This window comes from Suricata suricatta, chromosome X, assembly GCF_006229205.1.
Source record: "Suricata suricatta isolate VVHF042 chromosome X, meerkat_22Aug2017_6uvM2_HiC, whole genome shotgun sequence".
Lineage (NCBI taxonomy): Eukaryota > Metazoa > Chordata > Mammalia > Carnivora > Herpestidae > Suricata > Suricata suricatta.
In genome coordinates, this window is record NC_043717.1 from 52,236,521 (window position 1) to 52,250,906 (window position 14,386).

General features: G+C 40.1%; 1 protein-coding gene across 3 annotated transcripts in view; it reads left to right on the top strand.

Annotated features, from left to right (window-relative positions):
• The window catches only part of OGT (O-linked N-acetylglucosamine (GlcNAc) transferase), a 38,400-nt gene that overhangs the window by 9,212 nt on the left and 14,802 nt on the right, over positions 1-14,386 (top strand). For 2 of the 3 annotated variants that reach the window (XM_029929410.1, XM_029929411.1), the window contains exons 4-14: positions 1,501-1,569; positions 4,852-4,968; positions 6,425-6,504; positions 7,303-7,498; positions 7,983-8,123; positions 9,048-9,148; positions 9,767-9,920; positions 10,007-10,108; positions 10,294-10,473; positions 11,815-11,973; positions 12,751-12,840. In XM_029929410.1, the coding sequence (XP_029785270.1) occupies positions 1,501-1,569; positions 4,852-4,968; positions 6,425-6,504; positions 7,303-7,498; positions 7,983-8,123; positions 9,048-9,148; positions 9,767-9,920; positions 10,007-10,108; positions 10,294-10,473; positions 11,815-11,973; positions 12,751-12,840 (1,389 nt within the window). Of the gene's footprint in view, positions 1-1,500; positions 4,969-6,424; positions 6,505-7,302; positions 7,499-7,982; positions 8,124-9,047; positions 9,149-9,766; positions 9,921-10,006; positions 10,109-10,293; positions 10,474-11,814; positions 11,974-12,750; positions 12,841-14,386 lie in introns of all 3 variants that reach the window. The other variant, XM_029929413.1, reaches the window with a different exon arrangement.

The following is a 14,386-nucleotide window of genomic DNA, read 5'->3' on the forward strand; positions in this document are numbered from 1 at the left end:
AAAGTTCTAGAACTACAATAAGCAGGTGTAGCAGTAGCTTTTATGAACAGATTGGATTGTTCAGTCATGATTGACCAAAACTGAAGGGTAGCCCTTAATGTTTAGCGGGGAAAAAATTACACAAAGTAGATAGCAGTGTTAACAGAATTCATTACTTCTGAGAGTATAAATAAGTAGGGTGAAAAATGATATTAATGATACCTATGATTTTTTTTTTTTGGAAGATTAGTGTTAGCCTTTTGTACTTGAGGTCTTGGGAGACCGTTGTTCTCTCCCAAAACGCCAGTCATTGCTTGATGGACTGGACACATTAGGAAAATCATGGAACTGACCCAGTGTGGTCAACCATAACGGTGTTCCGTGGCAGCCTATTCTTTGCTGGTTGACTTTTGATTCACTTGATGGATGATAATATGTATTCACAAAGGCTATTTATCAGTAAAATTAATCATCAGACTGGAAACCATGTACGGTTGTGCATAGAGTAATATATATGATGATACATTGGCACAATTGGCAAAATTTCACTTACTAGGACTTAATTTAAGGCTCCTTAACCCATACACAACAGTTTGGAATGATAAGCTTATTCCCTATTGCCATTGTCTGTGCTTGTTAACTGATTTGAATAACAAAGGCAAACAGGACAAATTTAAGCTCACTGTTCTGATGAGTCTTTTATACTGATGAAGGGACTGGTGAGTCAGATGACTAGCAACACAATTGTGCTGCTAATAAAAAGCGGAGTCAACTGCTTTTCATTATTCACCCACTCAATTCTAATGGCACTTAATACTAATGAGTAATCTAGTGGCAGGTGCCAGGATTGAAGCTTTGGTTGGATGGTGATCCTTCTGTGTAATACTGAAATGTAGTCAAGGTTTCTAAATATGCCTGGCAGCCTAAGGGTAGGTTTGCTGATAGCCAGTCAGCTAAATACTTTTTTTTCACCATGGAAAATTTTTGGCCCTTGATACTGGAGTGATTCATCATAACCTTTGGACAAAACAGTTGAATAAATATTTAATGCTTTTTTTTTTTTAAGGCCCATTTAGAGAGAGGAGAAGCTATAGTTAAGACCCATGTCTTTTATCTGAAATTGGTGGGATCAAATGCATTTCAAAGTTCAGAATTCTTAGGATTTTAGAAAGATGGTAATGTCCTGTATAAAACTCCCAGGTAGGTCTGGAGCAGTACCTTCTAGTAAAACACATTTATATTTCTGCAGCCAAAGGTGTGAATAGTCACACTAAAGTGGAATCGGTAAATTCCATAAATAGCTTCATGCCAGTTCTGGTCAGGTTTAATCATCAAATAAGTTTTTTTGGGAATTTTTTTGATTTTGGAATTGAGTATGAAGGACTGTGGTTCTGTACTTTTCATTTGTCAGGTGGTGTCTTTAGTTGACAAGAATGACAGGGAATAATTAGATGCATAAAAGTAATTTCAAGGTGTTTTTGATTGACAGAGTACAATTAATAAGTATCTCTCGGTTTCTAGGATTTGTACTGTGTTCGCAGTGACCTAGGGAACCTGCTCAAAGCCCTGGGTCGCTTGGAAGAAGCCAAGGTAGGTGTTTGATAGAACACATTTAAACATCAGTGTTATGAAAACTTGTACTTTTTTCCAAGTCTTCAACTCTTCATTGAGCTGTCTCCAAAAAACAGTCCTATGAAACTGAGGAAACCTGACGGCATGAATCACCTCAGACTAGAGCAGGGCCAGCTTTTGGCATTTCTGTTCTAAATCTGGGGGTAAAGCAAGAACCTGAACAGTTTGGAGCCTTTCTGCTGAGCTAGATCATCTTTATAACAATGGGCTCCGTCATGATCCATTTATGTGGGAATAAATAACATTCCTTCAAATCTGAGGCTTGCCTGCTGGTGACAAGCAGAGCGCCTGTGATTTGGCTCAAGACTCCTATATGATGCAGGTGCCATTGAAAATGCTGCTCTTCTAAGTCCTTTGTGGCTTGTAAGTGGAGAAGAATTTCATCCAAATGTTACCCTGTAATACTGGCATTTAAAATTCTTATTTAACCTTCCTCCCTTCATCTTCCTTACCCTTTTTACAGTGGAAGAAAGGCTGTTAAAATGATTGCAAATTAGTAATTGGAATGTCCTGCCCCCTCTTGTCCCCACTCCCTTCCCTAAGTTCCTTTTTCCTCTTTTCCAACCCTAGTTGTCTACCTTCTTTTTCTTCCTCACTTCCTTCTTTTATTCCTCCCCACCCTCCCTCCTAAAAAAAAAAAAGCAGAAGGACAAAGCTGGTTTGTTTGGGAAATGGACTGATCGAAAGAAAACTTGCCAAAGTGGAAAGGTGGCTTTTAGCATTCTGTGTTTCCAAATAATGAATTTGCACATCAGGTTGGGTTATTAAAGCTTTTGGTATGATTGTAAATTAAATTTCCAAATGAAATTGTCTTGTTACAAGCCACCTTACGCAACCGCGCTGCAGGGGTGAGGAGTGGGGAGAAACCAGAATGCTTCTGAAACTCCCACCAGTTGCTCTGAGCCCCACGCGCATGCTAACACGTGGAGTGTATGTGCAGCGTAGCTGTCTGTTTGACTGCCTCGTCAGGGAGGGAGAAGGCTTTTCAGCACCATCTAATGTTAAAAGGCACTAGTTTTAAGTGCATAGCTCATAAATTCTGACATTTTGGATTAACCTTTATGTAGGTTTCCAGCTAATGAATTGTAATGGATTTCAATCTTAGTTGATAAATCTAATTGGTAATTTATAGAACAAATATTGAATAAGCTCCTATTAATTGTCACCCCACCAAGCGGACAGCTAACATGAATTGCACTTCACTGCAGCTTTAGAGACCGGTTTAGGCTGAGACATTGCGCCTGCCTTAGGTTGCTGACTTCTTTATTTCAGAGCTCTGGAGACACCTAGTTTGAAAAATGTTTATTCTGTTTTTGTGAGAACTTAGTGAACAAGAACATACTCTTGAGTGACATGCAATGTATTTCTTTTGTAATCAGTGCATTTGAAAATTCAAGCCAGCATATTCCTAGTAGATGGAAGCAAAATTAAGTTGTCTTTGTAGAAAATGAAGAGCCTTTCTTCCAGCAAAAATCCCTGCTGTATGCAATAGCCCTGATTAACCCTCTCCCTTCTGCATGTTTCCCATGTTACAGACTTGAGACTGTCCTCATTCCCATATGTAATAGACATCCAAAGAATTTCAATTGCTTTGTTGAACTTTTACTAATGATCTTGTTTTTATTTTCTCTCTTGTTTTTGGTTTTTCACCATTGATATTGTATTTAGAAGGTTTCAGGTGGGTGAAACCTCCTATTCCATGCGTAAGGTGCCTCGCTGAAGGGAGCTCGAGGCCTGGATCTAGGGCAGACACACACCTCCTCCTCTTCCAGCAAGGAACGCACCGAAAAGTCACATGATGAGAAATATGGTAACGGGTTTGTAACTGCCACAGCAAAACAATTTGCCTCCATGCCTGAATCTTCTGTCTTGTGGCTTCAGAAACAGCTTAAAATAATTTTATTTACAAGCAAGTTATGTAAGAGAATGTTATATACTATAGCCACAATTCTGTCAAAGATAAGTAAAAGTTAATTGATATTAAAAATTATTAGAGATAATTTACTAGTAAAAGCTTCTAACTCTTCTTGTTGTTCATTTTTTCCTTTTTTCTTCTTTGTTTGGATTGCAGCATTCTGCTCTTCTGATGATGCGCTGTGACCCTGCAGTAGCGCAAAGGCTGCGCAGCGTTAACGCGCAATGCGTGCAAACGAGCCCCTGTGAACGGTTGACTAGATGAGTAATCTGATTGACTGGCTCCCTCAGTCCTATTGTGTAGCCTTTTTGGATAAAATTGGGTTTTAACATACCTCCAGTGCAACTAATCTCATTAAACAAATATTCTCTATGGGCCTGTCTAGTAGATTAATAGATCTGGTTGGCCGTTTGCTGCGTCTAGGGGTGTTCTCTGTAGCGCAGCAGTTCGCAGCGATTGCGCAGTGCGATGCTGTTAGGTTGCGCAAGCGATGTTTGCGCTCGCATTACAGGGACCTCAACCTAGGTGCAATCCTGTCATATGAGGTTTCGGCTTCAGTCCCCCTTCGGAGACGGGCATCGCGAGAACGTAACTGAGAGCCTGACCTTCCCATATCTGACGTGGCAGAAAAACCCCTTTCTCCTCAGTAGCATAGTTTTGATGTTAGCGAGGAGCGTTGTTGTTTAGAACAGCATTTCCCAGAGTGTATTTCGGGGTATTCTAAAAACGTCTAATGAAAGAGTTCCATGGTTAACTAAGCTGAGTGAGTCCTGTATAAACAAAGGGGCTTAGGGAAGTTCTGTAGCAAAGAAACCGGTTTTCTCCTTCCCTAATTTACTTGATCATGCAATCCATTTTTTTTTCAGTGATACCTGTTAACATTTTGTAGAACACAGTTTGGGAAACTGGTGAGGGCACAGGGTGGGGTGGAAAAACTTGGCTTTAAGTGGCACTCTCTAGATAGGACTTGAAAACCTAGCAAAAGCCCTTGGGTGTTCAGATAAGAGAAGTCCAATATAGAGTCTTGAGGCAACTGACTTCCCAGATGAATCCCAGTACGAGGGTCGGTCGTTGGTTGGCAGAACTGAACATGGTGGTTTGCACTTGGGTTCTGGTGGCGCAAGCGCAGGAGCAGCCAGCTGTGGCAGCGCATTAGTTTTGGCGCAAGCGAGCCTATGCTGCAGGGTCACTTTTGGCTGGTCAGAGAAGGAATAATGATATCACCTTCTTCCCCCCACCCCAATCTTTTTTTTTTCCCTTTACAAATTTTCCCCTTTCCCTTTACCTCCTTCCCCTCCCATCTTCTTTCATTAACCCCTCCTAAGGCATGTTATTTGAAAGCAATTGAGACGCAACCGAACTTTGCAGTAGCTTGGAGTAATCTTGGCTGTGTTTTCAATGCACAAGGGGAGATTTGGCTTGCAATTCATCACTTTGAAAAGGTTAGTCATTAAATTAATAATCGGTACTTAGGAAGTGCTTATGTGTGTGGGCTGTTTTTATTTAGAGCCAGATAACAAGGCTTTACATGATCTTTCACATAATAATATCCCCTTTTCTCTGATGGTAGTCAAGCATTTGTTGGATGGCATATGATATGGCAGTTTGCAGTTTTGCATTAAAAATGTACTGTAGTAATTAAAAATTCATTTTATTTATTTATTTAAAATTTTTTTCAATGTTTTATTTATTTTTGAGAGAGAGAGAGAGAGAGAGAGAGAGAGACCACGTGAGCAGGGGAGGGTCAGAGAGAGAGAGGGAGACACAGAATCCAAAGACAGGCTTCAGGCTCTGAGCCAGCTGTCTGCACAGAGCCTGACGCGGGGCTTGAACCCACAAACCTCGAGATCATGACCTGAGCCAAAGCTGGATGCTCAACTGACTGAGCCACCCAGGCGCCCCTAAAAATCCATTTTTAAAATGGGCAACTTTAAAGAAGCAGGATATCTTGGTCAAAAGGCTGATTCTGGCTTGTGGTAGGAAATGGACAAAATAATCTGGAATGCCATCTCGTACCAGAAAGCAAGGAAGCTTTGGTATTACTTTGATTGTGTCAAAAGGACTCGGGAGGCAACTGGAAGAGGCTCACACTGGGTAAAGATGGGACTGTTGAACGTTAGGAGTATTATAATGGAAATATATTGAAGCTTGTCAAATGTGTTTCAGTCCATGAGTTTATAAACATACTAAAAAGAAATTCGGTGATCACCTTTGATAGATCAGGAGTAATTCATTTTGAAAACTGGTTAAATAGGGAAGAATAAAGCATTTGTTTTCCTTCTGTATGAACTGGACCTCAGGGTAACCAGTAGTTGATAGGGGGATGTTTCTATTTATAGAAGTGTTCCGGCTAGTAAATGGAAAAGAAATGATAGAATCAGAGTATCACCATTAATAGATTCAGCCATTTATCAGTGTCAAAAAAGACACAACTAGACACTATATGCTTTTTTTTTTTTTTTTAAGATTTTACTTTTAATTGACTTCCACACCCAATGTGGGGCTTGGACCCCTGATCCTGAGACCAAAAGTCACATATTCTACTGATTGAGCCAGCCAGGTGCCCCTAGAACAACTTAACCTTATTAATTTTGAATAAAATAGGGCCAACCATTAGAAGTATTTAGCTCATTAAATTTGGAATGGAGCCAATTAAAAATTTTTCCCTTCAGGACACATTTTGCTCTACATGAGCAATTGTTTTGATAACCTTGAGATTTGTGAATAATGAATGGGTACTAAAATGACTGGGTTTTTTTTTTTTCAGTGAAAGAAATAAGATTTAATTATATTAGAAAATGTAATTGGAGGCCTAAAATTATCTCACAATAAAAACTTGTAATTGGAAAGTTCATCTGAAATCCTAACTTGCTCTAATAGCTGCCTTGTAATTTTTAGGCTGTCACTCTTGACCCCAATTTTCTGGATGCTTATATCAATTTAGGAAATGTCTTGAAAGAGGCACGGATTTTTGACCGGTGAGAGAATATTCTATCTGATAAATTTTCTTGAATCTTTGTTGCATTGACACCTGAGACTTGGGACTGAAATTACCACAGCTGTCCATGAAGACATTTTCCTTTTCCTAGTATGTTGCTTTTCCCTCATAATGTTTGCTGTGGTACCTCTTATTTATAGGCATTGTTGCCTGACCTTTCATTGTTGGCTTTTCTCAAAGCCATTATCCTTCTCACTAAGAATTTAGTTGACGTTTCTCTTCTTGTAAACTATTGAAATGGTCACTATTCATTTATTTATATATTATTTTTTTATTTTGGGGGAGGAGAGAGAGTGAGAGAGTGTGCGTGGATGGGCACCTGAGGGGTAGAGAAAGGGGGAGAGAGAGAATCCCAAGCAGGCACCCGCACTATCCGTGCAGAGCCCTGTGCAGAGCTCAATGTCCCGAGTTCACGTGATCATGACCTGAGCCGAAATCAAGAATTGGACGCTTAACTGGATGAGCCACCCAGGCGCCCCAAAATGGTTCTTTTGGATTAAATTATTTCTTTGATTTGATTCATAAAGCTAAGTAAATCCTGACTTTTGACTTTTGTTGTTGTCAGGAGAGGGCTTATTTCTTATGTGGAAATAGAAAGTTTTTCAGTGTAAAAATAAAAAGGTGAATTTTGATTTGAGGTTAAGTATAGTATAGCATGAATTATATAATTGATATACTTTGGTAAAATATATAACATGAACTAGTTGTAATGAAGCAGCCATTGAAAGTTAGTTGCATTCTGTGTGTTTTTTTTATTTTTCATTTTTTTTATTTTCAGAGCTGTGGCAGCTTACCTTCGAGCCCTCAGCTTGAGTCCAAATCACGCAGTGGTGCACGGCAACCTGGCTTGTGTATACTATGAGCAAGGCCTGATAGATCTGGCAATAGACACCTACAGGCGAGCTATTGAACTGCAACCACATTTCCCTGACGCTTACTGCAACTTAGCCAATGCTCTCAAAGAGAAGGGCAGTGTAAGGACATTTATTCAGTCTGTTTCTTTGTTATTTGATAGGATTAAAAAGTTGTTTTTGTACATATTGTTATTAAGTATTTTAAAAAAATTTTTTATGGTTTTTATTTATTTTTGAGAGACAAAGACAATGCGAGCAGGGGAGGGTCAGAGAGAGGGGGAGACACAGAATCCCAAGCAGGCTCCAGGCTCTGAGCTCGCTGTCAGCACAGAGCCTGATGCGGGCCTCGAACCCACGAATCACGAGATCATGACCTGAGTCAAAGCCAGACGCGTAACCAACTGAGCCACCCAGGCGCCCCTGTTATTAAGTATTGAGGTGGTAAATAGTTTCACTTTGGAGTTTTGGTTGAGAGGAGAATAGCAAAAATGACCTATTTTCTAGAATATTACAAGCCATTAGGCTTAACTAAGCAGTGGTTAGAATAATATCAGTGGTGGCTCTGTGTTTCCTCTGTGGACGTTTTGCATAATTTGTTTTCTAGGTTGCTGAAGCAGAAGATTGTTATAATACAGCTCTCCGGTTGTGTCCTACCCATGCAGACTCTCTGAATAACCTAGCCAATATCAAACGAGAACAGGGAAACATTGAAGAGGCAGTTCGCTTATATCGTAAAGCATTGGAAGTATGTTCAGAGTGGGGTGGTGTGGATGGGTATTTTGTCTGTGTGATAATAGAGGAAAGGCAGTTAAAAGTTCGCCATTTCACCCACCTCTTGTAAAAATAGTGGTCGAACCATTCATTAAGCTAGTAATTGAGTAACTATGGTGTGAGTGAAGTGTTGTGCGACATTCAAGAAAGTGCCTACATGGACCTGGAGGATGTCATGCTAAGCGAAATAAGTTGGGCAGAGAAGGACAGATACCATATGTTGTCACTCATAGGTCTAGCAGGAGAAACCTAATAGGGGACCATGGAGGGGGAAGGGGGGGGAAAGAGTTGGGGAGAGGGAGTGAGGCAAATCATGAGAGACTTTTGAATGCTGAGAACAAACTGGGGGCTGAAGAGGGAGACGGGGAGGGGAAGGGGGTGATGGTCGTGGCAGGGGGCACTTGGGAAGAGCACTGGGTGTTATATGCAAACCAACTTGGTAATAAACTATTCAAATAAAAAAATGATGTTAAAAAAAAAGAAAGTGCCTACATTGAGTTCATTATTTTATGAGTAGATAAGATCACAGAAAAATTAGTAAGCTACAGTTCAAGAGAGGTTACCAATAAGTATATAAGTTTAATGCCTGATAGCTGTAGTGGTGGTTGCTGGGTCTGGTAGGAGGTTAAAAGAGATTTCAGAGAGATGCTGGAGTTATCAGCATAAACTGGGATGAAGAGAGATCTATCTCATCATAGTTTGAAATAAGGAGAGATCTAAAATAAAGGAAGAGATCGAATTTGAGCTCTTTGGCTTTGAAGAATGAGTAGACTTAGAGAAAGGTAGACCGAAATGTAGGGATATAAAGTTCCATATATTTGGGCAGAGTTCTTATGGTAAGTTACTACTGCTGTTTTAGAAGTTTTTTTAAACCTCCGGTATCGTCTTGACCCTATAGGTCTTCCCAGAGTTTGCTGCTGCCCATTCAAATTTAGCAAGCGTACTGCAACAGCAGGGAAAACTTCAGGAAGCTCTGATGCACTATAAGGAGGCTATTCGGTAAGGTGCTCACAGTCTTTTTATTATGACTTTTTTCTCTCACTTTTTAAACGTTTGGTGTTTGGCACGTTTGGCTTGTGTTAAAGTGAGTTTTATTTATTTATTTTTGAAATGTTTTTATTTTATTTGGGGGGGGGCAGAGAGAGGGGGGAGACACAGAATCCGAAGCAGGCTCCAGGTTCCGAGCTGTCAGCACTGAGCCCGACATGGGTCTCGAACCCGCGAACCGTGAGATGACTGAGCTGAAGTCAGATGCTTAACAGACTGAGCCACCCAGGCGTCCCTAAAATGACTTTTATTTATTTTTTTAATTTTTTAAAAATGTTTTTATTTATTTTTGATACAGAGAGAGACAGAGCATGAGACGGGGAGGGGCAGAGAGAGAAGGAGACACAGAACTGGAAGCAGGCTCCAGGCTCTAAGCTAGCTGTCAGCACAGAGCCTGATGCGGGGCTCGAACCCACGAACGTGAGATCTGACCTGAGCCGAAGTCGGAGCCTTAACCGAATGAGCCACCCAGGCGCCCCTAAAATAACTTTTAATATCGGACTCGATTAACGTTTAGGAGGGTTAAAGGCTTTTGTGTGAGATCAATAAAATGTTGGTTTTCTCCTTTAGAATTAGTCCCACCTTTGCTGATGCCTACTCTAACATGGGAAACACTCTGAAGGAGATGCAGGATGTTCAGGGAGCCTTGCAGTGTTACACTCGTGCCATTCAGATTAACCCTGCATTTGCAGATGCACACAGCAATTTGGCTTCCATTCATAAGGTACTACTGTTTATTATGTGTGCATCTAAGCACCTAATGTTTAAATTTAGGACAAGTTTTAACCATTCCACTTTATTTATTTCCAGGATTCAGGGAATATTCCAGAAGCAATAGCTTCTTACCGAACTGCTCTGAAACTTAAGCCTGATTTTCCTGATGCTTATTGTAACTTGGCTCATTGCCTGCAGGTAAAGAATAATAGGCCAGTAATTGGCTTTCGGTGTTGCAGTCAGTTTTTAATTGTTACGTGCCATATTAATCCAAGCCTGGCTGGAGACTATGTTCTTTAAAGGGTTATCTGACATTAGGCCAAACACACATAAATTGTTAAACTTGGGTTTTCTGTACAATAACTTCTTTTTGCTTCCTCTAGATTGTCTGTGATTGGACAGACTATGATGAGCGAATGAAGAAGTTGGTCAGTATTGTGGCTGACCAGTTAGAGAAGAATAGGTTGCCTTCTGTGCATCCTCATCATAGTATGCTATATCCTCTTTCTCATGGCTTCAGGAAGGCTATTGCTGAGAGGCATGGGAACCTCTGCTTGGATAAGGTGCGATTGTTTTAATTTTTTTGTTGCAGAGTAAAATACAGATAGAGAAAATGACGTGGATCAATTGTATATGGTTTAATGAGTTACCATAAGGTGAACACCACTCACGTTGAGAAATGAGACTTTGTCAGCCATCGTAGAAGCCCTTACTGCTATGTCTGTCTCGATCATAACCCCTTCCATCCCATAAGGCAGAACCTAACAATATGATGGATAGCATTTTCTTGCAGTTCAGAAACCATATGTTTATTTATTTATTTTTTAATTTTTAAAAATGTTTTTATTTATTTTTGAGAGAGAGAGAGAGGGACAGCGTGAGCAGGGGAGGGTCAGAGAGAGAAGGAGTCACAGGATCTGAGCTAGTGGTCAGCGCAGAGCCTGATGCCGGGCTCGAACCCACAAATCTTGAGATCATGACCTGACCCGAAGTCAGAAGCTTAACCAACTGAGCCACCCAGGTGCCCCAGAAACCATATGTTTAATAAAGTGTTTGGTATTAGATATTCCATTTTGAGAATTAGATTACTACTTTGTCAAAGGTGGGAATTCACTCAACAGAATAGATTGGAGTGCTAGATGTAATTCTGTATTTTAGAATTATTTCCTGGAGTGTCTGGGTGACTCAGTCAGTTAGGCGTGTGACCTCGGCTTAGGTCATGATTTCATGATTTGTGGGTTCGAGCCCCAGTTTGGGCTCTATATGGAAAGCTCAGAGCCTGGAGCCTGCTTGGGATCCTGTATCTCCTTCTCTGTTTCTGCCCTCCCGTTCGCTTTCTGTCTGTCTCAAGAATAAACGAAACAGGGGCGCCTGGGTGGCTCAGTTGGTTAAGCATCCGGCTTCGGCTCAGGTAATGATCTCACAGTTTGTGGGTTTGAGCCCCATGTTGGGCTCTGTGCTGACAGATTCTACTTCTGATTCTGTGCCTCCCTCTCTCTCTGACCATCCCCTGCTCATGCTGTCTCTCTCTCTCTCTCTCTCTCTCAAAAATAAAACATTTAAAAAAATTAAAAAAAAATAAAAACATTAAAAATACCTTTAAAAAAAAGTGCTTTCCTACAGAATTTTTTTTTTTCCCTGAAGAATTTTCTAAAATGCAGGGTTTGTCATGCGCTGTCCACGCCGCCTCCTTTCTCCATGTTTTAGATTTTGCTCAGGCTATTTCATAGGCCTCAAGAACATGCAAACTGCTAAGATTGTATTGAACTGGCTGTATGAATTAAATATTCTGAGCAAACCATTCCTAACAGGTGTGAGGTATAGGTTTGTTTTGCTTTTAATCAATTTTCCTAGATTAATGTATAGATTCAAGTTTACTAACATGCATTGGTTTCCATTGGCAGATTAATGTCCTTCATAAACCACCATACGAACATCCAAAAGACTTGAAGCTCAGTGATGGTCGACTGCGTGTAGGCTATGTGAGTTCTGACTTTGGGAATCATCCTACTTCTCACCTTATGCAGTCTATTCCAGGCATGCACAATCCAGATAAATTTGAGGTAAGACTAGTGTTTGTCTAGAGACACTGTTTATTTTATTAAAACCTCATTTGTGGCTTTGTCTTCATTAGGTGTTAAGCTTAGTGTCTTTTTGAAAGATTCGAGCCAAGATTTTTACTTACTTTTTAATATTTTTAAATTGATATATAGATGGCATACAATATCATATGAATTTTAGGTGTACAACATAGCGGTTTCACAATTTTATATATATTATATATATATTATATATATATATATATATAATATATATATGTTGTGAAATGCTCACAATATGTGTAGTTGCCATCTGTTACCATGCAGAGTTCTTAAATATTATTGACTATATTCCCTCTGCTTTTCCTCTCTGTGACTCATTTTATAGCCAGAAGTTTGTTCCCTTCAATCCCCCTCATCTGTTTTATATCCATCTTCTTCCCTCCCCTCCCTTCTGGCAACCACCAGTTTGTTCTCTGTATTTATGAGTCTCTTTGTTTTTTTGTTTTTGCTTATTTGTTTTGTTTTTTAGGTTTCATATGTAAGTGAAATCGTATGGCAGTTGTCTCTATCTGTCTGACTTACTTCATTTAGCATAGTATCCTCTAGGTCCATCCATGTTGTTATGAATGGCAAGATTTCATTTTTTAATGGTAATGTCTCATTGTATGTCTGCATGTGTGTACACACACAAACCCTCCACATATTCTTTATTCATTCCTGTATTGATGGACACTTAGTAGGTTGCTTCCATATCTCATTGAGCCAAGGTTTTTAAATATACTATCTGCTGCCTTTCAGGTATTCTGTTATGCCCTAAGCCCAGATGATGGCACAAACTTCAGAGTGAAAGTGATGGCAGAAGCCAATCATTTCATTGATCTTTCACAGGTAGGTGAAACTCGTACACTTCAAACTTAATTTTGAACAAATAGTGAATAAAACTCTTGGCATATACCTTGTATTTTTTTGTGACAGGTATTTTTAACATCAACTACTACATTTATAATCAGCATGGATTTTGCTGATGTTACAAATGAAATAGAAATGTGGTCTATCTGTGTTTGGACATTAAATGCTTCTAGGGATTAAGCCAGCTCTTATGACAGTAGATATTTAATATTAACTGAATAAGTTGATCAAAATGGTGGCTTGGAAGAGGAATACATAGGTTATTTAAGGAAAATAGATGAACTTTGGATGATTGTTCATCTATCTTTGTGGGCTTTTGCCTTTGGTTATTTTTATTTCCATACTTGCTCTATTGCTATTTCTAGGAGCATAAATTAAGAGTGAGGGGTGCCTGGCTGGCTCACTTGGTTAAACGTTTGACTCTTGATGTTAGCTCTGGTCATGATCTCATGGTTTGTCAGTTTGTTAGATTGAGCCCCATGTCTGGCTCTGCCCTGACAGCCAGGAGACCACTTGAGAGTCTCTGAGTCTCTCTCTCCCCCCCCCCCCCCCCCCCCCCCCCCCTTCCCCCTCTGTCTCCCCCCTCCCCCCGCCCCCCCCCCCCCGCTTGTGCGCACACACATACTTACTCTCTCTCAAAATAAGTAAATATTTAAGAAAGATCGAAACTTGTGGAGGAATTAATTTGCTGAATCTGGAGTTTTTTCTTCAGAGTGTTGGCCACTTTGGTGACTAATAGAGATAGGCAGTTATAGACTGTATCTAGTAATTCACGAATCAATCATTGAATCCCAGCAGAATGGTTTTGAGATTCTTGTCATTTAATAAATAATATGTATCTTTGACAGTGTAGCTGTTGCTTTGGGAGTATACTTACTCATTTTTGATGTAGGGTTTAGATGGTTTGTGACCCAAGAAGCATACTGCCCTCCACTTCTGAGACGTTCCATGGCTCACTGCTTATTGACGAAGTCTAAACTCTTCAGCATGGCCTTCACAGTCTTTCTAAGTCTGAGCACAACCTTTTTGCCAATACTTTTCACCCACCGTTTCCCCTCACATATACCCTGTACCAAATAGGAGTGATTTTAAAAATCTACGATGCACTTGACTGTTTATTCATAGTGTTCTCTGTCGAGATTTTATTCTAACTGCCTCAAGCTCTTTCCCATCTTTGAAGACTCATTTCAAATGCCAGCTCCTCTGTGAAGCCTTGTTATCCATTCAGTCTAAAAGTAAACTCTCCTTCCTCTGTATTCTGTTTCTGTAATGTTTTGGGCCCATTTTAATGGCAGTTAGCCATATTTTTACCATGCATTAATGTAACTTGTGTTGTTCTGTTTTGCACCTGTGACTCTGATTGTTCTTTGATGCCATTAAAACTAGTTGAATTGGTTTAAGGGGCACCTGGGTCGTTGAGTCGGTTAAATTCGACTCTTGATTTTGGCTCAGGTCGTGATTTCATAGTTGTGAGATCTATCTTGAGATGGAGCCCTGCATCAAGCTCTGCTGGGTGTGGAGCCTG